The following is a 23,828-nucleotide window of genomic DNA, read 5'->3' as shown; positions in this document are numbered from 1 at the left end:
AAACGTTGACACAGCGAGAGGGAGATAAATGAAAAAGAGAGAGAGAGAGAGAGAGAGAGAGAGAGAGAGAGAGAGAGAGAGAGAGAGAGAGAGAGGATTAAAGCTATCCGAATGAAAACTGAACGAAGAAAAAGAAAAAGGAAAGAGTCGTGTATCCCATAACGTCGTGATGAACAGTAACAATGACCAAAAAAACCAAAAACAGCAGCAGCAGCAGCAGCAGCAGCAGCAGCAGCTCGCCACTCGTCTCGTCCGATGACAAACCAGCGAGTCAAAAACGCAAAGAAAGAGAGAACCAAAACTTTTCCCCCTCCGTCGTCTTCACCCCCCCCTGCATCCTAGCACTTCCATCTGTCCTGCCACCCCCATCGACACAACAGAAAAAAAGTGTAACTCGCCGCACCGATAGAGCAAAGCAACTGCACTACTCGCGCAACTGGCTCCTCAGCCCCAGAACCTCGCGCTTGAGCCTGGCGTTCTCCCTGCGCAGCCTGCCCTCTTCCTCCTGCGACTCCTTGAGTTTGCGTCTGAGCTCGGCGAGGCCGTCGCCTCCGCGCACGGCGCGCAGCACGCGCGCGAGTTCCTCGTTGACTTTGCCGTACAGGGCCTCGTTCTCGGCGTTGGCTTCGCGGTAGAGTTCGTCGAGGCGGCGCGCTTTGCTCTCAGACACCGTCAGGCTGCTGGTTATGTCTGTTGATAGGCTGGCGATGCGGTCGTTGAGGCTGTTTAGTGCGCCGGGAAGTTTCTGCTCTAGCGCTTTTAGTCGTGAGGTCAGGTCTAGGAGTGGGTTGTCGCCTGTGGAGGGGATCAAGGAGCCCGCGTTGACGTCTTTGCTGCCGCGTCGGGCTCCCAGCGCCGGCGACATGTTGCTGCCTCTGACGCTGCCCATGCGGCCTGGTCCCATCCCTGACATCTCCTCGCCGATCTTGCTAAGTTCGTCTTGCAGTGCCGAGTGAGCGCTCGCCATTGCTCGCTGCTCGTCTTGCAGTCGCTCCCTGAGTTTCTGCGGTGACTGCATCTTCAGTCTGCGTGTCCCTGACGGCGGAGACATGACTCCGCTCAGGCTTGGTGGACTGCCGAGTTTACCCAAGGTGCTGGGCTTGAGAGTGGGGCTGGTCAGACCGCCGAGTGCGTTGGACTTGAGAGGTTTTGTTCCTGGCGTGGTCGGCCGTGTGATTTTCATCGCGTTGCCTGTGTTGGGGCGTTCTGACAGACCACTGCGCTCCATGTGCGACATGCGCAAGGGATTTGGCGCCGGCGCGGGAGTGCTGCGAAGGGCCGGTATACCCGAAGGAAACTCGTTGCGACGAAGCGAGCCGGTGTTGAACGATGTGATGGTCACTTCATCGGGTTGTTTACTCGTGCTCCGAGGTCCTATCAGAACACTGTTGGCACGATCTGTGCGATACCCCAAGGCGCTCTGGGCACGCTCGACCCTGGTAGTCGTGCTCTGAGCACGTTCCGGACGAGTCGTCGGCGTATTTTCTCTAGTGGTGTCTCTTCGGAACGAAGAAGGTAGGCGAGAGCGCTGCGGCGAGGCTGGGCCACCGATGCGTGTGAGGGTATTCGAAGTTGTCGTCTTTCGCAACGATGGCGATGGTGAGTCCATGCGACTAGTCTGCTCCTGTTCGTCAGGCTTGAACCGAAGCATAGTATCGGGAGACATGAACGGAGAGTCGGCAATCTTCGTCTCGAGCGTCTTGAGATCCGACAGCGAGCTTCTTCGCTTCTTCCTTGGAAACAAAGGAGTAGGTTTGGGGGTAATGGTTTCTTGGATGGACCCCAGTCCGCCAGGAGAGCTCGACTGAGTCATAATCGATGAGTTGTCCTGCGATCTTGGCCGAGGTTCGAGACTTACAGAAGAAGCGTGTAGACTGTCGTGTGAGGCTGGTCTTGGAGGAAGCATACGAGGAACATCATTATCGCTACTCTGTGCTCGATAAAGAGATCCACGAGACAAGCTAGGATGCTGATCAGGTCCACGTGTGCTCTTGCTGAGAGCACGGAAAACCGATCCCACTTTCGACTCGGCCTCTGATTTACTGTTTTCGCGACCCAAAGTGCTGAATCCGAACTTCTTTCGTAATGAAGAAGTGTTGGAGGTGAGTGAGCCAGTGTTCACTGATCGCGAACGATTGTGACGGGAGTTTGCCGAGTTGCTCTTCGTCTGGGGAGGGTGATAGGGCTGTACTTCTCGCGCCACTATCACTTCCCCAAACAGAGACTCCATGTCATCAACGAAGCGGTCCAACAGTCCCACGAATGCATACGGCTCGCCTTCGGGCACGAGCATTTCAACAAATGCCGCAGTCAGCATACCGCGGTCGCCATCATTACCTGTGCCATCGAGTAGCTCGGCAAGTAATCTGACGAAACCCCTGAGCGCTCGTTGGTTCTGTGGCGTCATATTTCCGAAAGCCTCCTTGAAATATCTCTCAAAATCAACTGGGAAAAGACTTTCGGCCTTGGATTGAATCTCCTTGAGATGTGTGACCGAGATTATAGATCCACACTGTTCCTTCCAAGCAGTCTTGAGGAACTTTTCAAACGCAGCGAAGAGCACATCAATCGAAGACTGGGCTGCAACGACCATCATGTTGGGGTCTTCAAGAAGGGAATTATACAGCTCGTTGACCGAAAGCTCGTTTGCACGGCCACGAGCCGAGACAACTCTGCCGACGATGTTTCCCTTCCGGGCCTGAAGTGCGAGGAAGTACGCCGAAAGAGTCTCCTCAAGTCTCTTGGACGGGGTACCAGGGCGTGTCTGTGATGACTCCGGCGCGGTTGAGGGTCGCTCGTCATACTCGTCCCTGGGAGAGGGTGCCGATGATGGCCGATAAGTTTCCGGACCTATGGTGGTCTTTGACGTTTGCAATGGCGGCCGTAGTGCCGGTGGATCAACCATGCTGAACGGACGGTCTATCCTGCCTCGACTGGATGGCTGATGTCTTGACTCGAGAAAGGAAGACAGTAGCTTGACGGGTGATTTGGGGCGTTGCGCGTGGTCGTGTGAGGCAATAGGGACACTGTGCGCACCATCAACGACCATGAATTGCAGATTCAGATCATCGATGATTTGCTGATGACGAAGCACGAGAGCCTTGACGATGGCTGGATTCCTGGCTGAGAAACGAGCTTGCAGCAAACCGCCCACTGTTCAAGGGCGTTAGTGGATAGAAACCAAACAAGTTGATCGCGACATGACTTACATCTGCGCAGAAGCACCGGCAGGAACTCTCCCTCTGTGACCTTGTCACGCACCACTGTGGCGAGAGCACTTTCAGTTTCTATTTGCCAGAAGCCATCGCCTAGACCGATCATGGAAATGATGGCCTCTAGACCGTCATCTCCAATTTTAGCCCGTCCATCATGTTTCTCTGGGTCTACAAGGAGCTTGACTCTGGTGGAGCTCGGTGATCTGTCGGCTTGTTGCTCGAAGATGGCATTAAAGAGATTGAGTTCGCCAGCGCCTCCTTGCGCACTGCGAACCTCCCATTTCCCACTGTCACGCTCTTCTTCGGAGAAACGACCTTCGACTTGCGCTTTTGTCCATTCCTCTTGGAATCTAGAAGCTTTGCCGGCATAGTTGCCTTCCAGTAAATACACTCTATGTTCCGGGATCATGCCACTTTCGATGGCGAAACCAGTGATTGGAACGATGTTGATCGCGCGATGATTAAGATATTCTGTGAGAGCGGCGTCCTTGAGTGGAGAGGCTTCGACGAAGTGTAGAGAAGGCGTGAAATTCATTTGACTCGAGTCTCTTCGATCGTCCAGTAGGGGTTTTCCAAGCTCTGCCAGTAGCGCTCTCGCAGTCATGGCATGCTCTCCTCGCTTCTCCAGATACAGAGCACAGTCGGTGAATAGCATGAGCACTCCAGATGATCCGCGACTCTGAACAGGGTCGTAAGGAGGCAAAAGTTCCGCTGCGTCGGTGATTGTGATCAGACGGCCTAGGTTTTCGATCTCCTCTGGCCATGAGCCGACCAGACGTTGTAGTCGTACCAGAATATCCGTTTCCCTCATACCAGGGGCATCTTGAGAACAAATTTCGGAAATAATGTCGCGAGCTCTAAGAAGCAGCTTGAGAGCAGGATGGGCCACAGGTAGCTGCTTGGCGATGCTATCTATGTACAAAGTGTATCGCGGCAGGCGCTGTACGGGCTCGATCAGCATCGAATTCAAACGCTTCTCTCCGATGTCTTGGAATTTGGCGAGCAAGGCCGGCTCTGCTTGCCTGTTGATTTTGCGCATGAGACGTGGAAACCTAGCGTTGGATCGCATGTAGGCAGGGTAGCTTTCGGCGAATTTAGGAAACCACTCGATCAAGCATCTTGCGAATTCGGCCAGTCCTATCTCGTCGGAAATGGTCGTGTGGGATGTCTCTTCCACTTCACTCTGTATATCAGCATCGGCGGCATCTTGGGTAGAAGCGAGGACGGCTTGAATGGTCTCGAGAAAAGCGTTGTTGATGGTGAGCATTTTGTCCAGGGTATCTGGGAACAACTCGTCTACCATGCGCTCGATCGGACCAGCCACAGGTATTGCGTGATTAGAGGCAGTACCGCGAATGTCACTAGCGATGCCGTTCACAAGGTTGTCAAGCTTCGCGACATAATTCACTTCAGTGTCGACAAGCTCACACATTTCCTTCCGGACAATCTCTCGTTGGTCTCGGAGGAAGGCTTGACTGCGGCCGACAGCAGTGGGCTTCGAGGGCGCACGCTTTAGCCGAGAAGTAGGAAGAAAGGCAGGCTCGCCCAGCATTTTGATGAAAGAAGCATATTGTCCATAGCGTTTGGCGCATAGCTCATCTTCGTCAGGCCCATCTCCGTCGACATGCTCTTGCTCTGACTGCACTGGTTGAATAGAATTGGGTGGTAGGATGACATCCAGGTCCATCCAGGAAGCCGATTGCTCACCCAGAGCGCGTTGGATGTCATCGATTACTTCTTCGGCATTCTCGACTCTGTTCATGCGCGTGGCCAAGATGGCAATGTGAGCGTCGGTGAAGAGAGCAAAAGCCGAAGCAGCCTTCCTGGCGGGCAGTGCTTGCGCAATCCAGGCATCTCTTGCTGGACGGGGGATTTCCGCAAAATACTTGGCCAAGCCAAAGGCAAGACCTCGACACACCTCGTCGCCTTGCTCTTCTCTAGGCAATGCAGTAACAGCAGCATAATATGGAGAGTTGGGTGAGATGGCCAGGCGGGTATATGATTCAAGGCCGGCCGGAGTAAAGACGTGAACCTGTATACGTGACGTGGTCGAAGAGATGGAGGCGGCAGGACCGTAGAAGACAAGGACAGGAGAATTGGAGAGGAGGGGGTCGGTAGTGTGGAACAGCGCCAGCTCGCCCGACAAAGCTGGCAGGGGAGTTGTGACGACGACCATGGCCGCGACGGAAAAGGCGACTTTCCTTGTGGAGAGAGAGTGTTATGAAAACACCACCATGCGAGCACTTGAGGTCCTTGAGTCGTCGATCAATCAGATGATCATCTTCCGCTCCAACGCGTCAATTGTTGATAAGCAGCGCAGGCGGAGAAAGCGACGGTGAGAGGCAGTACTTGTAAACAAGGACCAGGCTGCTTGCAAAATACACAAATAAACAAACGATTGTCACAGCTTTTGACACGTCGAATTGCGGTATACTCAAGGGCTGTCGACTGCGTGCGCACTTGGTCGCAATAGACAGTGCAGCGCCAACTAGATTTGAGAACGAACGTTCAGACAAGAAGCACAAGGCGGTCGCGCAATCGAGACCCAGAGCGTTGGAAACGGAACGATTGAGATAGCCGTTGCCAAAATAAGCCAAAATAAGGGACTGCTCCAGTTTCAAACAAACAAACGATCGCCGCTATTCCGAATTTGGTTGACAAGCTCCCCGCTCCATCAACACAGAGATTCACCGCACAGGGTGGCAGGCGCTCTGCACTACTGCGCTCCATGCGGCTGTTGCAACTGTGCAGCACACAGCTTTATTTAACCGAGTCAGGGCCAAGCTTGGTTACACGACTTTCGCGTTACCAACGTGTAATCGCGTACTATGCTTGCATACATTCAGATAATACCTTTGTATGTCTAGCCAGGATAACCGAAGGTGGAAAATATTGACAGAACCAGCTGAGCTTAGTATACCTGTTTTATGGACAGGTCTTGAGCGCTTCTAGTCGAATCAACTGACGGACAATCTTGCGATGCTCTCTTCTCAGAGGAACAATGGGTCTCCCTTCTGTATCTCAGCTGTGCCTCAGTCCTTTCGTCTTCTTGAACTGCCTCCGGAACTGCTAGATACTTTAAGCCAACCCAATGCTCCCAAGTACGTGCGTCGATGCCCTTGTTGATGGATGAACCGCTCATGCCCATGCAGACTACATTTCAAGTCCTCGGATGGCACAGCTACGGCTGGGAATGCCGAAGCAGTACTATGTACACCGGACAAAACTTATCACATGCGCCAGCAGCAAACTTCAAATGGAGTCCACATGGTATTACCAACACTTCACCCAAGCGATGACCCTAACGCTATCTCGATCCACAATTTTACTTCTATATCTCAATGTACTTCATCATTGGAGATCATCAATGCTCCCACAGGTTCCGCCAAAAGCACTCTCCGGGCTACTTTGCCGCTCTTCGTCGAGCTCGAGGATGCAAATAGAGCATTACCAGAGTACTTGGACAAATCTGCTGTGTTCGCCGGAACTCCCATGAGCGACGCCGAATGTGAAAGTACGTGGATTGACCTTGTAGCGTTTGAGCTTCCACCATTCCGCGCGTTACCAAAGAGATGTTTCCGTCCCTCCGCGCAAATTCTGCTGAAAACATGGACTCGGTTGAGCGAGATTGCTCGATCCGAGGGTGTGGATCTAGCAGGAACTCTGAGGACTGGTACTATGCTGGAAGCGCTCTGGGATCCTGAAGACGAATATCCTCACCAACTGAGGGCGGCGCTAATGCGTCGCTTACACTTCAATCACGAAGACTTATCCGAGAAAGACCATGCTGAGTCGGTGCTGAGCAAAGGCTCAACTCTTGATCAAGCTGAGACGGCGAAGTGGTTGGGTCTTTTGATCTTGCAAGCCCAAAATGAAGCACAGCCCACTTCACCCAGGTTGCAGAAAGATGAATTCATTAAGATGTGGAAAGACAGTCTACCAGAGGCATGGAGAGAAGATGGCAGGATTGAAATCCTTCCAGTAAGTGTGGACTGACTTCAATCATTTATGTATACTAATCGCCTTCAGCATGGCTCATATGCGATTGCAAGTGACTACATCCGCTTCAGTGGGGAGGGTGCAGAACACCAACTTGGGGAAGCTGCCTCAGCAACATCAGCCGCCAATCCAACAGAAGCGATCACAGGCAACAAACGTAAATGGCATGAAAAGTTTGCCGCTGCTAGAAAGCAAGGCCGACCTACCTGAAAAACTCATCTTGACCACGCAACGAAATATTCGTCTTAGAAATCACGCACACTGTTGCAGGGAATATACACCAGTTGTCGTAACTGCATTACATTGGTATTCTCCTAATCTCCTCTGGGGTCCAGTGTTTCTTCATGTTCTCTGCCCTGAGCTCATGCACCTCCTGATCAAGATGTGTCCATAGGACCTTGCCAAAGGTCTCCAGAACAGCCTTCAAGTCGCCATACACAAGGTCTCGCTGACCGGATCGCACTCCAGCAATATATTCTTCCAGCTTTTCGATTCCATGATGAATCTGCTTGTGCTGATCGAGGAGCTCCAGCTCTTTACGGAACGCAGGCATTTTCTTGGCTAGGACGGGGAATATATGCTGTTCTTCGATGGTGTGATGTATGGTGAGATGATGACAGAAGTCGTCACCCGCCGCGAGGAAAGTCCGAATGCTCATACCTTGAGGTCGTTTGCCGGCTTCACAAGCACCGTAGAGCAGGTTCCATGTCCGGCGGAAGTTCTCGTGCTGAACGGGAAAAGAAATCGTTAGTGCATGTTTCGGCAACTGGTTACAGTTCAGTTGCGAAAAGTGCCACTTACGAACATGTCCATGTGCTCCGCCAGTCTATTGTACGTTCGAAATTCTTGCGGCGTCATCTTTGGGCATTCCTGGTCTTCTCTCTCTGGCGCTGCCGCATCTGTGGGCTCAGAGGCTTTGGGAATTCCTCTTGCTATCTCGGCGAATGGCTGGCTCATACTGCTGCTACTGCGATGACCAGAACCAAGAAGTTGCTTTACTATAAAGATCGGTCGAGTCTTCTGTGCTCTATAGACACAATGTGTTTTTGGTGTAATTAGTACTCTCTTCCACATCCCATACATTAACGATGAAACATTACACAAGTACGATAGAGATACACAGAGAATCTCTTCATAATTTAGATAGAACCTCCGCGGAGTTTACCTGCACAAAGCCCGATCGATTAGTTGCCGTATCTTCGATTGGTGCGCTTCGGAGACGCGAGCCATACGCGTAGAATCCTGGCAATTTAATCGCGTTTGACGAACGTCACTCGATAGATGCCAATAATATCTACGAAGTTTCGTAGTCTTGCTCAGGGAGCGTACAGTACCGTAAGGTACCTAGAATTTCACTTCTTGCAATTGTATCATAAACTCCAAATTTCATTCGTCGTGATTGTGTACCGCCATTCTGGATCCGTTGCAGGTGTACTATTATATCCGAGCTTAGCTTTTGGAGAGCTGCACATGTCAACCACGAAGATTGCTCTTGCTACCTGGTCTTGCTGATCCGACGACTTTCGAGCCCCTGGAGTAGTAGGTATGCTTGATTAAGTTTAGATCGCTTTCCGAATCATGACCAAACGGTCCGTCTTGTTTGAGGACATCGAGCATCAAGGTTGCCTCATTTCTCAGAGGGATTATCAAGGACCTCAAGGTTTTTCGGTTTGTCTAATATAGCGATTGTCTGGAACATCAATATGGCCTGAATTCGAAGAGCCGCGGAGGAAAACAGAAGGCATAGATTGCGATCGTGTCATACCTAGACATTCGCGACAGTAAGGTGGCTTGCTCACTTCACGTGAAAAGTGATTTTGGGAGTGCGGCAAATTCTTCAATTTCCAGCTACTTCACGTGAAAGAGTATTCCGATCGTCGTGATATCTCTCGCAATTTCTTTTCTGCTCCAACCAGGTTACTCGTACCTTCGCGCAATGAGCGAACGACGAGCATCGCTGCGCCAGAAGTCTGCGCAGGCAACAGCTATGGACAAATCTGGAGCAGCAACGCCTTCCATACCTAAGAAGCGAGTTTCGGCGGCTAGTCTGCTTGCTCTATTCAAGGCTCAACCTTCACCAAGTTCGATCACACGAATGAATCGCTCCGGTAGTCAGAGGCAATCTCAGCCATCCTCGGCCGTCGAACCAGATAAGCAAAGTGGTATTGCCTCCCTCACTCCTAGCACAATGGCACATCACACCTCTGGACCATCGGATGAACCTGAATCTACAAGGCGGCTGAGCGTCAGAAGCGAAGATAGCATATTATCAAATATCAATGTTACGGCCTTCAGCGAGATGGACCGAGACCCGTCTGAGAAACTTGAGACTGCTCTTGTTCCACCACCGGCACGAAATCAACCTGCACGCTCAACCAGAGCCACAATGAGCTACGCACCAGAGAAGGTCATCGCACCCTCACCGAAGCCTAGGAAGCTGCGATCGGAGCGTATCCTGGAGTCTGATGCTATCAACACAACAGACCACGCCGCGCGAACGAAGAACATCAAGACATCTGTTAAACCAGATACTGCTCGTAATCGTGCTTGCGATGAGATCATCACAAAGACCGGGTCCAAGCGCGATGCTTTTCTGCTTCATTACAAAGACTATTTCTTGCCACTGCTTGCGTCTACCAACTACATCACGAAGCTCGAACAATCGCATAAGCTCACTCAGAGCATTGTGCCCCATTCACAACTGCAATGGCAACCGGAAAAGTAAGTCACGTCTCCTCGGCCAATTTTTATTTTTGCTGACCCTCCGCGCTTCAGTGTCACTGCTATCATGAAGCCTTATCAGCTGAAGGGATTGTCTTTCCTTGCGACAATGTACAAGAACGGCATGTCAGCTATTTTAGGTGATGAGATGGGACTGGGCAAGACTCTTCAGACTCTATCCTTGATACAGTACTTGGAAGAATCACATCCACCGCCACCTGGACTTTCCCGTCCTTACCTTGTAGTGTGCCCGCTCAGTGTGCTAGAATCCTGGTACAACGAGTGCCGTAAGTGGACGCCAAAGCTCCGCCCTATGCGTTTCCACGGAAATGCATCGGAGCGTGAGAATCTGAAACAACAAGCGAGTGGTAAGATCGACCGATTTGGCAACGAGACATCTGCTACCAAGAACAAAAGAACTCAGAAGCTCCACAAAGGGGCCGGTGCTGCTCGTGGACGGATTTTCGATGACGAGAACGATGCTGGGTTTGATATACTCATCACTACATGTGAAGTTTTCGTCGCCGAGAAGAACTGGTTCCAGAAAGCCTTCGTCTGGCGATACATTATCCTCGATGAGGGCCACAAAATCAAGAACGAAAAGTCCAATGTTTCCCAAGCCCTGCAAACTTTGCGAGCTGAGCATCGCTTGCTTCTTACCGGAACTCCTATGCAGAACAACTTGAGAGAGATGTGGGCATTACTCCATTGGCTTTTTCCAGACGTCTTTCCAACCAAGACTGCAGACATGTTCGCCGAGGCCTTTGATCTTGGAAAGGGAAAGGTATCCACTGCTTTCATGGACAACGCTCGTCGTCTCCTGGAGTTGATCATGATCCGACGCTTGAAGTCCAGCCCGGACGTCAATCTCGGACTCCCACCCAAGGAGGAAGTGCTTCTATATGTTCCTCTGACACCTATGCAGAGGTTCTGGTACACCAGACTCTTGACGAAGGCTGGTAACAGCCTTATCGATGAGCTCTTCACTGGTAGCAAAGACAAGGAAACCAAGACTCTACAGATCGAATCTTTGGAGAACGAACAGTTATCACAGCTCGAAAGAGCCGTTGACGGCATCGACCATGATAACGATCAGTGGGCTGAAAGCAGGAGGATTATGCAGGAGGCTATCGAGAATGAACAGTCGGACGCGAAGCAGACATCCGCATACAAGCGGCTCCTCAACCTTGTCATGCAACTGCGCAAGTGTTGCGTGCATCCTTATCAGATTAAAGGAGCTCTTCCTGATCCCTATATGCTTGGCGATCACATAATACATGCGTCCGGGAAATTCATCGTTTTGAGTCGACTCATTGATGAATTGGTCATCAAACAGAGAAAGAAAATCTTGATCTTCTCCGGTTTCACTAACACCCTTGACTTCTGCGAGGATCTGCTTGCGCTCAAAGGCACCAATGAACATGAATCCCAAGCACCTTTCCGCTATTTGCGTCTGGACGGTCAGACAGCCAGAGCCAAACGCAATTTGGATATACGACTGTTCAATGAAGTATCGTCCGAGTATCGGGTCATGCTCATTTCAACTAGAGCCGGTGGCCTCGGTCTGAACCTGACGGCGGCATCAGATATCGTCTTCCTCGACGAGGATTGGAACCCACAGGTTACTATCCAGGCTGAAGCTCGCGCCCACCGGATTGGCCAGACGAAGCCTGTTACTATCTACAAGATCTGCACTCAAGGTACCGTTGAGGAGCAAATGATGGGGCGCATCCGCAAGAAGCTTTACCTGTCTGCTAAGATTACCGAGTCGATGCGAGATATACATTCAGAAGCGACGTTAGAACCGTCTTCGCGCAAACGCAAGCGCGGCGTTACAAGAGATATGAAAGATTCCCCTGAAGAGGCAACACCTCAGCTCGGTACGACAGAACTCATGTCTTTGATCAGGCGTGGTGCAACAACTTTGACTCACCCGGAAATTGATGTGAACGAAATGTTATCTTGGGACTTCAGTACCATCATAGACAAGTGCAAGGACCGGCCTGAAGACCCAAATGTCGCACATCACGACGGCACTGTGAACGAGAAAGAGTGGCTTGCTAAGATGGAACGTGTTGAATGTGCCGTTCTCGATGGTGTCAAATATCAACGTCAGATTCAAGCAGGTCTCCTCGCTCCCGCAGAGGTGAGCCGCTCAGATCGTCGCGTTGGCAAGAATACCACTGTCATGATGAATGGGTATGCCATCAACAAAGAAAGTCTACAGTGTGCTGACTGGGAGGCTGTACCTACCATGGCTGGAAAGGATCCTCGGCTTGCCGAACCGAAGCGAGAGAAGGCGCCTCCGATCCAGCATCAAGACTACTGCCAAGTCTGCCATGACGGCGGAGAAGTGATCCTGTGTTCTGGTTGTCCTCGCATATATCATGAAGATTGTCTCAGTGCTTTATTCAAGGCGAAGGCGAAGCGCAACACAGGTTTTCATTGCTCGCAACACCACTGCTTCGATTGCGAAAAAAATACTTCCGACGCTGGTGGCTTGATATATCGCTGCCGCTGGTGCGAGAAGGGCTTTTGTGAGGACTGCCTTGACTGGGATCAGGCTCAACTACTTGGTGGCAGTCTTCCTGAGTACGACATGCTGCATTATGAGACGAGAAATGCTTGGTATGTCGAGTGCCATCATTGCGTTGAAGGTGTGGCAAATGACGAGGACGTCGCAGCATACCTTGCTACATCAAGAGCCAAAGTCGCAAAAGAACATGAAGACTACCGACTTCAGCAGGCGAAAGATCGTGATGCTGCCATCGAAGAAGCTCAAAGGCAGATCAGAATGGCTGAAGAAGCAAAAGCGGCAGAAATTCCACCATCACGCGATGAGACCATGACCGAGGCTACGACTTGGGATGCCTCGAGTGAGACTACGCCAGTATCAGCTGGTAGGCTGAGGAAGAAGCGGAAAATTTCCTCTGGAAATCTCACCACCGCTACTGTGGAAAATGGTGGTTTCATCCCGAACGAAATGACATCTAGTAAGATACCCTCGATACCCCGCCAACCCAACCGCAGATACTCGAGCTCGCCAGATATCCACCCCTCAACAAAGAAAGGGTACCTGCGCCATGATCCTCAGATGAACGATGTATTAAACGATACTTGTTGACTGTGCATGGAGGCAACGGTGACATTGAGAAAGATAGCCATACTGCATCGCTCATATACGACGACGAGCACGTGTTGCAGACTGTTTTGGTCTTGAAACGATATCTGACCCCTCTCGTTGCCCGCGTTCATTCTTATAAATCAAACAAAACAAAGCCCTCTCGAAATTACGCTCTCTTCTCAACAACAGCTTCATGAGCCAGTTCTTTCTCCTCTCCATCAAACGACAGCGGCGCCACACCCTCCAGCACCTCCGAGCTACCACTACTCTCGATAGGCATCACTCCCCGCCTAGCCGCCTCCGCAGGCGTGAAAGTGCCGTAGAAGTCGACCTCGTCGTACTCGCCCATACCGGGATAAGGGAAGATTTTGTTCAGGATGAAGAAGATCGTCCCGCTGACGAAGAAGCCTATCAGGAAGGCCATGTAGTAGAGCTGCACTAGGCCTCTGCTGGGGTTTTCGTCGCCGCGGACGGTTACGATTAGGCCGCCTGTTCGAGGGGTGAAATTGTCAGTAGGGGTTTACGAGGCTTGATTGCGGGCATAGAAGGGATGAAACGGTTGACTCACCTATCGTTGGTGCCCATCCGCACAGCCAGGCGGGTATCACGCGTAGGTTCACGCCGTGAGTGAACCAGTATTGCGTGTCGTGCACACGATACAAATGTGTGAGGCGGATATTGCCTCTTCTCAGCAAGAAGAAATCGACGGCCATGACGCCCATGATGGGTGATAGGAACACGGAGAAGGAGCTGAGGACGGAGATGAATGTCGAGGCTCTGTTGACGAGTTGCCACGGCTGACAGATCCAGACGGCGATGAATGTCAGGATCGCTCCTCGTCGGATGTCGATATATTTGGGGAACAATCCTGCCAGATCAATGCCGCCGGCTACGGCGTTTCCGCATACGTTCTCGAACATGGTGGTGATCATGAAGCCGAAAGCAAGGAAGAAAACGCCTGCTCTGGATTTTGACGATCCTTGTCCGTCGGACATCATTCTCAGAAGGAGATCGGGCGGGTTCCAGTACACCTCTCCGTATATCGTCTGGCAAGCGCTGGTCACTACCAAACCTACCAGACTGACTAGCGTGCCCACAATCCACGCGGATATGGTGGTACCGGCGATGTAGTGCTTGGGACCACGAGCATATCTGCTAAAGTCCGATCCGTTGGTGATGCCTTCGGAAAACTCGACTTAGAACGACGAAATCTTAGTGGGCGAGGATAGGCTTACCGGCAGCAATACCACCAATCATTTGATTGATGCCCATCATGATGAGCCAGCTTGAATTCCACTGCGACGTGCTGGGGATTTTTTGACCTGTAGTCCAGAGAGGACCTACCCCTTTCGCCACGCTCAATGACCAGATCATCATACAGAGCATGCCCACCCCACAGTAGATCGAAGTGACCATGAACGGAAGCTTGAACTTCTCGGGTCTGATCCACAGGAAAGGAAGTGACAGGAACCAAAACACTACAAAGCCCACGAATTGGCTGGTCGTTGTGGGCATGCTAGGTCCGAAAGTATTATGCATCGTCGCGAACGAAGGCCAAATGGCAGTGAGCATGACGCCTGTCAGGCGACCAGCATTCCAACATTGTACAGCACACCAAATGAAGTTGAGAAGAATGCGTTGAAGTAATGGAATATAACTTCCTCGGTGGCCCCAGGTATAGCGATTTTGAACAGTGAACCCGATGTGCCAACGCAGACCGCACCAAGCAATCAGGGTCGAGAAGAGGGTGATCAGTAAACGTCCGACAACTATCACCAGCATCGACTGTCCAACTGAGAGACCGTATGTCAGGTAGGTGTTAGGTGTCTGCCAGTTCGAGATATTCAATGAGCTTAGCGTCCAATATCCAAAGTAGTGGAACCACCCCCATGTTCGCCGCGAAGGCGGGAGTGGAATCAGGTCTCGATTGCTCCAGGATGTCACCTCCTCATTGTCATTCTCGTCATCACCGTGAAGTTGAGCCTTGTCACATAGAACACGCAAGCGTGCCTGAGTAGCCATCTTCTATGGAGGAATATCAAGCGCAAAAACGATTGACCACAGCATCAATCGCCATGCGAGTCACTCTACATTATAACTCAGCTCGCAATAGGATCGACAAGGATATCCTTATCAGCTTCCAAGCATCCAGAAGACCATATATCGCGATACATATCGAGGTCGCGCTTGGGATGTACCGTAGAATATACACATGTTGGACGGGCAGTTGATAGGCCAAGTTGCTTCGCGTTCATAGCCTTATTATGATCTCGCTTGCTGATAAGAACAGCCATACGGTAACGTACCTAAGGTAAGGTATGAAGCTGAGGTATGCTCGGAAGTCCGATAAGCGACAACTTCTTGACCACATGTAGCATGGATCTGTTCTTGGCAGACACTTCTGATTGGCTTCTGTGACTCGATAATACTGTACCGTAGCTCGAGCATGATGGTTATTTCAACCTTACCTTACTTTACTAGGCGCGGCTCTTGACAGGACATCGCGGCATTTCAGCGGCGATTGACCGGATCTTAATTGGACACCTGGAGCATTACGCTGTGAGCCAGTGTGTTATTAGCATGAGTGCGCGTGAAGACGCTCGGCCGACTCCAAGTACGAGTCTGTCTCCCGGGAATGGGGGGTAACAGGATTGCCGGCAATCTGCTGTGGCTTGTGACGCTTCAGGACAACGACTGGTTGGGATACAATCAAGACCATACATTTCACCGTACTTACCATCTAGGCAACATCAGAAGGATGCAGCGTCAATGTGCTATCTCGTACGACAATCTACGCCGGTCTTGGCGGACCTCGGCCAAGGTATGCCCAGTATGCTTCGAACTGCCTTCCTACCTTGGGCTATCTATCCAGTATAAGGTGGTCTAGTAATTCTTGTATCAGATCCAGAAGAGTGCTTTTCTGTCAAAGGATACATTCGTTTGAAAAACACAGAGTCCACATTTGCTGCTCATTTATTGTGAAAGGATAATATCAAGATGGCTACCAGTCATAAGGTTCTACGTATTGGCATTGATGTTGGCGGGTAGGTTGTCCCTGGTCCTATTGCAAGAATGAATTTTGCAATTGATACCTCACAGGACCAACACGGACGGAGTGATCCTAGATCCCTCAAAAGCCTCTGAGCCGGACAAGGGTATAGTTGCATGGTAAGATACGTGTATTATAAGGTGCGCACTATCGTTTAACACATATGATAGGCATAAAGCTCCCACAACCACCAACCCAAGTGATGGAATCAAAGATGCTCTCGTGTCTATGTTCGAACAGTCTGAAGTCAAAGCAGAAGATGTTGCGTGCGTCACAATTGGAACTACCGTAAGTTGGACTTTTGTCCTTGACTGTTAGATTGTTCTGTTATTTTATATAGACCCACATACCTTGCCAAAATTGTATCACGTAAATGGAAGCAATGCATGCTACCAGAGAAGAGGCCCAGAATCTCAGGCATCTGAAGCACGCGAAACTGATCTGGAATGCGTTCCTGTATGAGTATATGACTAACGACCTCATCATAGCACTTCGTAAATGCCGTAGTTGCTAGAGATGCGACCAAGCTGGCTCCTGTTGCTGTCATCCGTCTGTGCGGACCTTTCAGCAAACATACGCCGCCATGCATTGACTGGCCTGATGACATCAAGAGAATTGTCCTTGGCCACCATGCGCGGGTCAAGGGAGGCTTAGAGGTTAATGGAAACCTCATTTCCGACATTGATGAGGACGAGATAAAGTCTGAGTGTCAAAATATCAAAGCAAAGGGGATCAAATGCATCGTAATCATCGGTGTCTTTAGCCCTATTGATGTGACCTATCGCCAGGAAGAGCGAGCAGCTAATATCATCGAGGCTGCGCTCCCAGGGTCTCATGTCGTGCTTTCAAAGGAAGTTGCTAATCTCGGTTTCTTGGAACGAGAGAACGCCGCCATATTGAACGCATCGATTCTGCCTTTAGCTAGAAAAACCATCCGTTCATTCCAAGAGCCGATGAAGCTGTTGGGCATGCAATGTCCAGTTTTCATAACACAAAACGATGGAACCATACTGACAGGAGACGCCGCAGCTCGACTTCCTATCAGGACCTTCTCCAGTGGTCCTACAAATAGTATGCGAGGCGCCGCCTATCTGGTGCAAGGCGATACTAAGGAGAGCCTAATGGTAGTCGACATTGGTGGGACGACTACTGACGTCGGCATGCTTCTCGCGACTGGATTCCCACGCCAAGCAGCAGCCCATAGTGAATTCGCGGGCGTTCGCATGAACTTCTCTTGCCCGGATGTCAAGAGTGTCGGTTTGGGAGGTGGCTCGATCGTCCGCGAAGATGGTGACTCGGTCAGAATTGGCCCGGACAGTGTCGGATATCAGATCCAGACCAAGGCCCTGATCTTTGGTGGCGACGTTCCCACTACCACAGACTATACAGTAGCAGCCAACAGCTCTATTGCAATAGGCGACGTCAGTCGTGTCCAGCACATAGCGACTGAAAAGGTCCAAAGCTTCAGCTCAGAAGTAAAAAGAATGCTTGAGAGTGTTATCGACACCATGAAAACTTCTCCAGATGATCTCCCTGTACTACTCGTTGGTGGTGGGACCATAGTCGCTCCTGACGAGCTAGAAGGCGCGAGCCGGGTTATTAAGCCCCGCTATTCTGGCGTTGCGAATGCCATTGGAGCGGCCATGGCAAGGGTCAGTTGCGTTGTTGATACTGTGAAGTCTACAGAGAACGGTGATGTCAAGTCGTTGCTCCAAGAAGTAACGAAAGACGTCGTCCAGAAAACAATTGATGCTGGTGCCAAGAAGGATTCTGTCGAGGTCGTCGAGATCGAGACACTCCCACTACCGGTAAGATTATAATCTACGCTACTTGACCACGTTTACTTACATGCACAGTACATTTCGAACAAATCTCGATTCATTGTCAGAGCGGCTGGTGACTTTGACTTGAACTCCGTCATCCTCAGCCAAGCATCAGTGCCAGACACTAATGAAGACCATGATGTGGACTCTGAAGCACAAGGTGTAGAAAGCAAGAGTGTGCTACAAACAGACGACATACAAAGCAAGAGACCAGTCGAGCATGTGAACATTGCCCTCTATAGACCAAAAGTTCTCAATCGAGTGTGGTATATATCCGAGGCGGACCTTCAGTGGATCTCTATCGGCTGCTACATTCTAGGTACTGGAGGTGGCGGAAGCCCTTATTCGCATATGTTAGTGATGCGAGAGATCCTCCGCGCGGGTGGCATCATCCGAGTCGTCAATCCCAACGACCTGAAAGATGAAGACCTAATTGGCTGTGGAGGAGGATCTGGCTCGCCAACAGTCAGCATCGAGAAACTTCAAGGCGACGAGTACGTGCTTCAAATCTTTCTAACAGGTTTCTACTTATCTCACATGCTAATACCTCGAAGGATGATAGAAGCACAGAATGAACTATACGGCCTTGGACTGACCCCGAAGGCCACTCATATAATCGCCCTAGAAATTGGTGGTGGTAATGGACTACAGGGTATGATTCTTGGTGCAAGCTCCAACATGTCGATCCCGACCGTCGACGGAGACTGGATGGTAAGCTGCATAGCGTTTCTTGAGCTAGTGAAAGGCATCTCATGCTGATATTCCCACCAGGGTCGAGCGTATCCCACCAAGTGGCAGACCACACCCGTAGTTTTTGCGGAGCGGAAGACCATATTCTGCCCTATCTCAATGTCAGATGGCAATGGAAACACAGTTGTCATGACCAAAGCGACCAGCGACTTAACTGTGGAGCGCGTTTTCCGCGCGGGGCTCAGCCAATTGGGCTCTCACGTTGGCTGTGCCGAAGGGCCTGTCACAGGAGGTAAGGACGACATTGAAATCTTTGGTCCTTCAGAGCTGACATCCTCTTCCAGCCGAAACAAAACGTTGGGTCGTTGAACACACGATATCGCTGTCTTGGCGCATTGGTCGAGCAGTCGCGAAAGCTCGCCAATCTAATCGCATTGACACAGTGGCAGACGCGATTATAGACGAAGTAGGCGGTGTCGATTCGGCCAAGGTACTTTTCAGAGGCAAGATTGTCGGGGTCGAGCGGACCTTGAGAATGGGTCACGTCTATGGTGAAGTCATCATCGAAGCCGGTGATGCCGAGTCAACTTTCAACGGCAAGGTCAAGATTCCTTTCAAGAACGAAAACATTGCAGCACTTGCACTGAACGACGACGGGACCGAGGAGACCATGGCCAGTGTGCCTGACCTCATCTCCGTCCTTGATGCACAGAACGGAGAAGCCATTGGTACACCGGAATATCGATACGGGTTGCTCGTGATTGTCCTGGGAATGACCGCCTCCGAGAAATGGACTTCGACTCAGAGGGGTATTGACATCGGAGGACCGGCAGGCTTTGCTATGGATCATATCCAGTACAAACCTCTAGGCAAATTCGTCAAGCCTCTCAGTGTCATTGATGAGTTCTCGGTATGAGTACAGAAGGATTCGATGCCACTAGAGCTGGGCACAAGGCACATTACACTTGGCATGGGGGTCTCACACTCATGGCCGTGTGCTGTCTCTATACGATGAGCAAGCCAATTTGATTTCGTATAGGAAATAGAGCTGATGAGCCAACGACCTCATGTCAGCCTCGGTGACAAATGAGAAGTAGCTTATCCGTAACGTAATCTTGCAACCTTGATATGCGAGGAGCAGGTTGCTTACGCTGGAATCTGCAGCCTACCGGCTTAACTCCACCTAGAAATTAGGTCCGGACGAACGAAGGCAACATATCTGTGACAAAATCCTGCTGCCTATCATCATGATCTGATATTCGACGAGAAATCTACAATGTGGCGCGTAATAGCAGTAGACCTTAGTCGAAGCCAGTCCAGGCGGGGTTAGCTTGCCAATTTCGAATGCAATGCACAAGTGTTGCTATTCCCGACTATATCCACTAAAATCCGCAAACTCCATCATATGACGACTGTGATTGTAACAAACTTCAATGGTATCCATGCCTTGGTAGAGCTCCCCAAGATATATATTTATGTTGTTGTTGACTATACTTTTAAGTAATTCAACAAACGCAGCTGTACTATCATAACTGTACTATCATTGCAATCACGATGTCGCCCTTCGCTCCTGCCCCAAAGCCCAAGTCCAACTTAGGATACCACCGTGTCTTGTCTCCGTCCGCAGGTAGATGAATGGAAGCTATGTAGCTTGTCGTAGCGCAGTATATCTAACAGTATAACAGGAGTTACTGTTTCTCCAATATGCCTAGGAGCCATGAACTTTGGTGATGCCTGGAAGGAGATGATGGGAGCCTGTGACAAGAAGCAGACTTTCGAGATCCTGGATTATTTCTATGAAATGGGGGGCAACTTCATCGATACGTATGTTCCTCCAAGTTTTGCGCTTCATCAGTGCAAGTAATGCTAAATATGCTTAGTGCCAATAACTATCAGAACGAAGAGTCCGAGCAATGGATCGGCGAATGGATGGAATCGCGTGGTAATCGCGATCAGATGGTCATGTAAGTCTATATCGTGTCTTTGTTGGAACCTAAGCTGATTCGACTGTAGTGCCACGAAGGTATGGTTTTAGAAGTGAGATATTCTGTGTATCGTACTAACAGCGTGTCTCCAAGTTCACAACAGGTTTCCGGGGTCACCAGCAGCAGAAAGAGCTTCAATCCACATTCGTCGGCAATTCGACAAAGTCACTTCGCACGTCTCTCGAAGCAAGTCTGAAGAAGCTCAAGACCGATTACATCGACATCTTGTATGTCCATTGGTGGGACTACACTACGTCGGTCCCCGAATTAATGAAGGCGCTAAATGCTGCTGCGGATGCCGGGAAGATCCTTTATCTTGGAGTTTCAGACACTCCTGCCTGGGTTGTGGCCAAGGCGAATGAGCATGCACGAAACAATGGTATGCGACAATTCGTTGTATATCAGGGCCAATGGTCCGCTGCTTCGCGCGATTTCGAGCGCGACATCATTCCCATGGTTCAGGCTGAAGGTATGGCCCTTGCACCCTGGGGAGCTCTCGGTGGAGGCAATTTCAAATCTGAGGGGCAAAGAAAGGCAGCGGAAGGACGCAATATGTCCGGCTTTGGACCAACTGAGGCTCAGTTGAAGGTGTCTAAAGTACTCGAGAAGATTGCTCAGTCGAAAGGCACTCTGATGACTAGCATTGTAAGTCGATATGCTACCCTCTGGAGAAAGTCGCGATGTTGACCGCTAGAACAGGCTCTTGCATACGTGATGCATAAGACTCCAAATGTATTCCCAATCGTGGGGGGTCGCAAAGTCGAGCACCTCAAGGGCAACATTGAAGCCTTGAGCCTCAAGCTTTCGGTTGAGGAAATGCGTGAAATTGACGATGCGACTGAGTTCGACCCAGGATTTCCACACAACTTCCTCTTCATGGGCCAACGCTTTGATACTAACCTTGGACCCGGGGAGGTAGCGTTGAAGAAGATGACGACCCATATCGAGGCACCACCAAAGCAGCAGCCCGTCGAGCCCAGGCCTCTTGAGTAACGGAGCCTAATTCCATCGCACAAGCTCCGTCGTTCATTAAATATCCTCAACTGATGGGGTGAACGACGAGGCGGGAATTTGGCACGAATGTCTTCAAGTTCAAGCCACGGAAGGGAGAGTCGTGAAGATCCACGACGCAAAAGATTAGTACTCTCATTTATATACTGTATACTTTACAATCATCGCTGCCCATCGCTGTTCATCGCTGATCGATGTACTAAGATTATTTGTTCACGTCTGTAATGCGAAGTCCTGGGTTGCGGACCTAGATAAATCCCCGGTCCAGGACTTCTGACATTTGGTGACCCAAGTCATAGCGCAGTCAATGTTTCAGTCTGCTGTACAGTAGCAAGCACACTGTCGATCACCAGAGGCCGAAGATGGCAATAATACTGGTCGAGCTGTTTGAGTCTACGGTATGGCATCGGCCTCGACCAACAGCAGTGGGGTACGGCAATACAAGCTCTGATTGGCTTTTCCTAACCCCGCAGACGAGGTGGCTTATAAGTACGGTGTGACAATCTCTCCTTGAGAATAAGGTAGCCACACTACTTCTTCCTCCGCGATCGCCGCCGAGAACATTGCTAAGTGATACTGTATCACGAAATGCCAGCGTATGAAGTAGAGCATATCTGCGATCTCACAGAAGATGAGCAAGACAAGATAGCGGAGACGATTACCAATATTCACTCCGAGACATTTGCGACTCCGAAGCTCTTTGTCAATGTTCGCTTCACCAATATTGCGCACCATGTTACCTATGTTGCTGGCAAGCGCCGAAGGACGAACAGGATATTCGCTCACGTCCGTCATGGACCATCGCGTACACAAAGTGACTACGACGGAGTAAGTGAGGCGATTCTGGGAGTGTGGAACACCATCGTCGGGCCCTCGAAGGTGGATGCCGAGCTTAGGCTCATTATGTACTTTGGTAGGATCCACAGCGGCATTGACCGTTATCGAGCACTTCTAGACTTTTAAGTTGACCTCACCCAGGTAGTATTGTCGCCGGTACTGAGGTGGGATTCCACCTTCCTGCTGCTGGTGGTGACGCGAACTGGATCACCGAGAACCTCCATGCATTCCAAACGAGAGCGACTGAAGGCGATGATGACTTTTCCGATATGCTTGAGGAGCTAAAGGCTCGCGGACTAGTACGGTCTAATTAATGTAAGAAGTACAATTCGAATTGATTGTTCAAGAAAGTCTCATTGGTGGGAAATGTATTTGTGGCTTTCGCGAGGGAAAGAGTCAGGCAGTAAGTTACGAAATCACGGACCGACCAGACATCCGTACGAGTCACGCCACATAGTTCCTTACCATCTTTTGCACGTTTCCGAGGACACAATCCCACTTCATCGTCCTTCGCTCAAAGTACGTTGTGTGCGGTTATCGCTCCATGGGTATCGTGCCGTGCCTAAGCAGATTGGGTGGACGAAGGTTGTCACCCTACGACCAGCATAGTGGATGAGTTGTATCTGTTCACGGCACGATTAGGAGCTCGTGGGACTAGCATACTAGTTATCAGAGCGAGTATTGGTTCAATGTTAAGAGAAATTCTTACAGCCACCTTTGAGAAAGGTACATCCGTGAGCGAATAGCGCTCACACTTGGAGTCCGTGGCTCGTGTGTGTACAGTCGGTGCTCATTCCTTGCAAGCGGTCAGGTCGGTTGCTGATTTCGTGTTGGATCTAGGCGTTTGTCAGTGAGCATAAGTACACGCCCATGATTCATGACAGGTGTTAAATCGATGCAGCTGCACGCTATTAGTCATGCACAATCCAAATTTAGCCAAGAGATCTGCTTCTTCAATTTACTTGATCTAATGCAATGTCCTTGCAAAGTAAGGGCAACGGTGTTCTCCATGCAGCACAGTCGCAATGATGAGACGGTCTCTCACGTGGATGAGTACCCCTGACTTTCCCCCTCATTGAGCAACAGAAAGCCTGCTTCAAGATGGGTTTCCACGACTTGCTGTAGAAACAAGTCTATTCAAGTCCGTTAGTCTTGTCAAATTGTGATTCAAGATTGGCAGACGCATTGGTACTTTGCGTTGTCTAGGGAGGACGGATGGCATGGCGCGATTAGGTGGATGGAACTATGCAAGATACATGCAAGCCTTTCGAGTGTGCAGCAAGCAATATGTCGATGGTGCACACAACATTCGGACTTGCAGCTATTCGACTCTAGTGGTTTTGGGTGGTTGTACAAGCATCGGGGTGAGCTCCT

General features: G+C 50.5%; 9 protein-coding genes across 12 annotated transcripts; 6 read left to right on the top strand and 3 right to left on the bottom strand.

Moving 5' to 3' along the window:
* Nucleotides 1–424: 424 nt before the first annotated feature.
* Nucleotides 425–5,391, bottom strand: AAFC00_006979 (uncharacterized protein; the record flags this gene model as incomplete). Its single annotated transcript, XM_069347018.1, has 2 exons — nucleotides 425–3,153; nucleotides 3,210–5,391. 2 exons carry the CDS (start codon nucleotides 5,389–5,391, stop codon nucleotides 425–427), a joined length of 4,911 nt encoding a protein of 1,636 aa, XP_069199893.1.
* An 803-nt stretch (nucleotides 5,392–6,194) lies between these two features.
* On the top strand, nucleotides 6,195–7,424 carry AAFC00_006978 (uncharacterized protein; the record flags this gene model as incomplete). Of its 2 annotated transcripts, XM_069347016.1 has the most annotated exons (3): nucleotides 6,195–6,316; nucleotides 6,368–7,196; nucleotides 7,245–7,424. In XM_069347016.1, the coding sequence occupies 3 exons, from the start codon at nucleotides 6,195–6,197 to the stop codon at nucleotides 7,422–7,424; spliced, it is 1,131 nt and encodes a 376-aa protein (XP_069199891.1). The 2 variants fall into 2 exon arrangements, with proteins under 2 accessions (XP_069199891.1, XP_069199892.1); XM_069347017.1 differs by lacking the exon at nucleotides 6,195–6,316 and having other exon boundaries at nucleotides 6,483–7,196.
* An 88-nt stretch (nucleotides 7,425–7,512) lies between these two features.
* On the bottom strand, nucleotides 7,513–8,171 carry AAFC00_006977 (uncharacterized protein; the record flags this gene model as incomplete). Of its 2 annotated transcripts, none has more annotated exons than XM_069347014.1 (2): nucleotides 7,513–7,941; nucleotides 8,016–8,171. In XM_069347014.1, the coding sequence occupies 2 exons, from the start codon at nucleotides 8,169–8,171 to the stop codon at nucleotides 7,513–7,515; spliced, it is 585 nt and encodes a 194-aa protein (XP_069199889.1). The 2 variants fall into 2 exon arrangements, with proteins under 2 accessions (XP_069199889.1, XP_069199890.1); XM_069347015.1 differs by having other exon boundaries at nucleotides 8,016–8,072.
* Nucleotides 8,172–9,150: 979 nt separating this feature from the next.
* On the top strand, nucleotides 9,151–13,059 carry AAFC00_006976 (uncharacterized protein; the record flags this gene model as incomplete). The annotated part of the gene is made up of 2 exons (XM_069347013.1): nucleotides 9,151–9,935; nucleotides 9,990–13,059. 2 exons carry the CDS (start codon nucleotides 9,151–9,153, stop codon nucleotides 13,057–13,059), a joined length of 3,855 nt encoding a protein of 1,284 aa, XP_069199888.1.
* A 166-nt stretch (nucleotides 13,060–13,225) lies between these two features.
* On the bottom strand, nucleotides 13,226–15,081 carry AAFC00_006975 (uncharacterized protein; the record flags this gene model as incomplete). Of its 2 annotated transcripts, none has more annotated exons than XM_069347009.1 (3): nucleotides 13,226–13,548; nucleotides 13,628–14,239; nucleotides 14,295–15,081. In XM_069347009.1, 3 exons carry the CDS (start codon nucleotides 15,079–15,081, stop codon nucleotides 13,226–13,228), a joined length of 1,722 nt encoding a protein of 573 aa, XP_069199886.1. The 2 variants fall into 2 exon arrangements, with proteins under 2 accessions (XP_069199886.1, XP_069199887.1); XM_069347010.1 differs by having other exon boundaries at nucleotides 14,295–14,334.
* Nucleotides 15,082–16,056: 975 nt separating this feature from the next.
* AAFC00_006974 (uncharacterized protein) lies at nucleotides 16,057–19,537 on the top strand (the record flags this gene model as incomplete). The annotated part of the gene is made up of 8 exons (XM_069347008.1): nucleotides 16,057–16,103; nucleotides 16,159–16,227; nucleotides 16,279–16,396; nucleotides 16,597–17,916; nucleotides 17,965–18,425; nucleotides 18,486–18,642; nucleotides 18,703–18,913; nucleotides 18,966–19,537. The coding sequence occupies 8 exons, from the start codon at nucleotides 16,057–16,059 to the stop codon at nucleotides 19,535–19,537; spliced, it is 2,955 nt and encodes a 984-aa protein (XP_069199885.1).
* Nucleotides 19,538–20,175: 638 nt separating this feature from the next.
* Nucleotides 20,176–20,656, top strand: AAFC00_006973 (uncharacterized protein; the record flags this gene model as incomplete). Its single annotated transcript, XM_069348547.1, has 4 exons — nucleotides 20,176–20,248; nucleotides 20,307–20,445; nucleotides 20,502–20,585; nucleotides 20,635–20,656. 4 exons carry the CDS (start codon nucleotides 20,176–20,178, stop codon nucleotides 20,654–20,656), a joined length of 318 nt encoding a protein of 105 aa, XP_069199884.1.
* Nucleotides 20,657–20,876: 220 nt separating this feature from the next.
* AAFC00_006972 (uncharacterized protein) lies at nucleotides 20,877–21,599 on the top strand (the record flags this gene model as incomplete). The annotated part of the gene is made up of 2 exons (XM_069348546.1): nucleotides 20,877–21,251; nucleotides 21,306–21,599. The coding sequence occupies 2 exons, from the start codon at nucleotides 20,877–20,879 to the stop codon at nucleotides 21,597–21,599; spliced, it is 669 nt and encodes a 222-aa protein (XP_069199883.1).
* A 606-nt stretch (nucleotides 21,600–22,205) lies between these two features.
* On the top strand, nucleotides 22,206–22,768 carry AAFC00_006971 (uncharacterized protein; the record flags this gene model as incomplete). Its single annotated transcript, XM_069347007.1, has 2 exons — nucleotides 22,206–22,530; nucleotides 22,596–22,768. The coding sequence occupies 2 exons, from the start codon at nucleotides 22,206–22,208 to the stop codon at nucleotides 22,766–22,768; spliced, it is 498 nt and encodes a 165-aa protein (XP_069199882.1).
* Nucleotides 22,769–23,828: the final 1,060 nt, after the last annotated feature.

Source organism: Neodothiora populina (assembly GCF_041146345.1).
Source record: "Neodothiora populina strain CPC 39397 chromosome Unknown canker_contig_8, whole genome shotgun sequence".
NCBI classification, from domain to species: Eukaryota; Fungi; Ascomycota; class Dothideomycetes; order Dothideales; family Dothioraceae; genus Neodothiora; species Neodothiora populina.
This window is presented reverse-complemented; position numbering and strand designations above follow the sequence as displayed.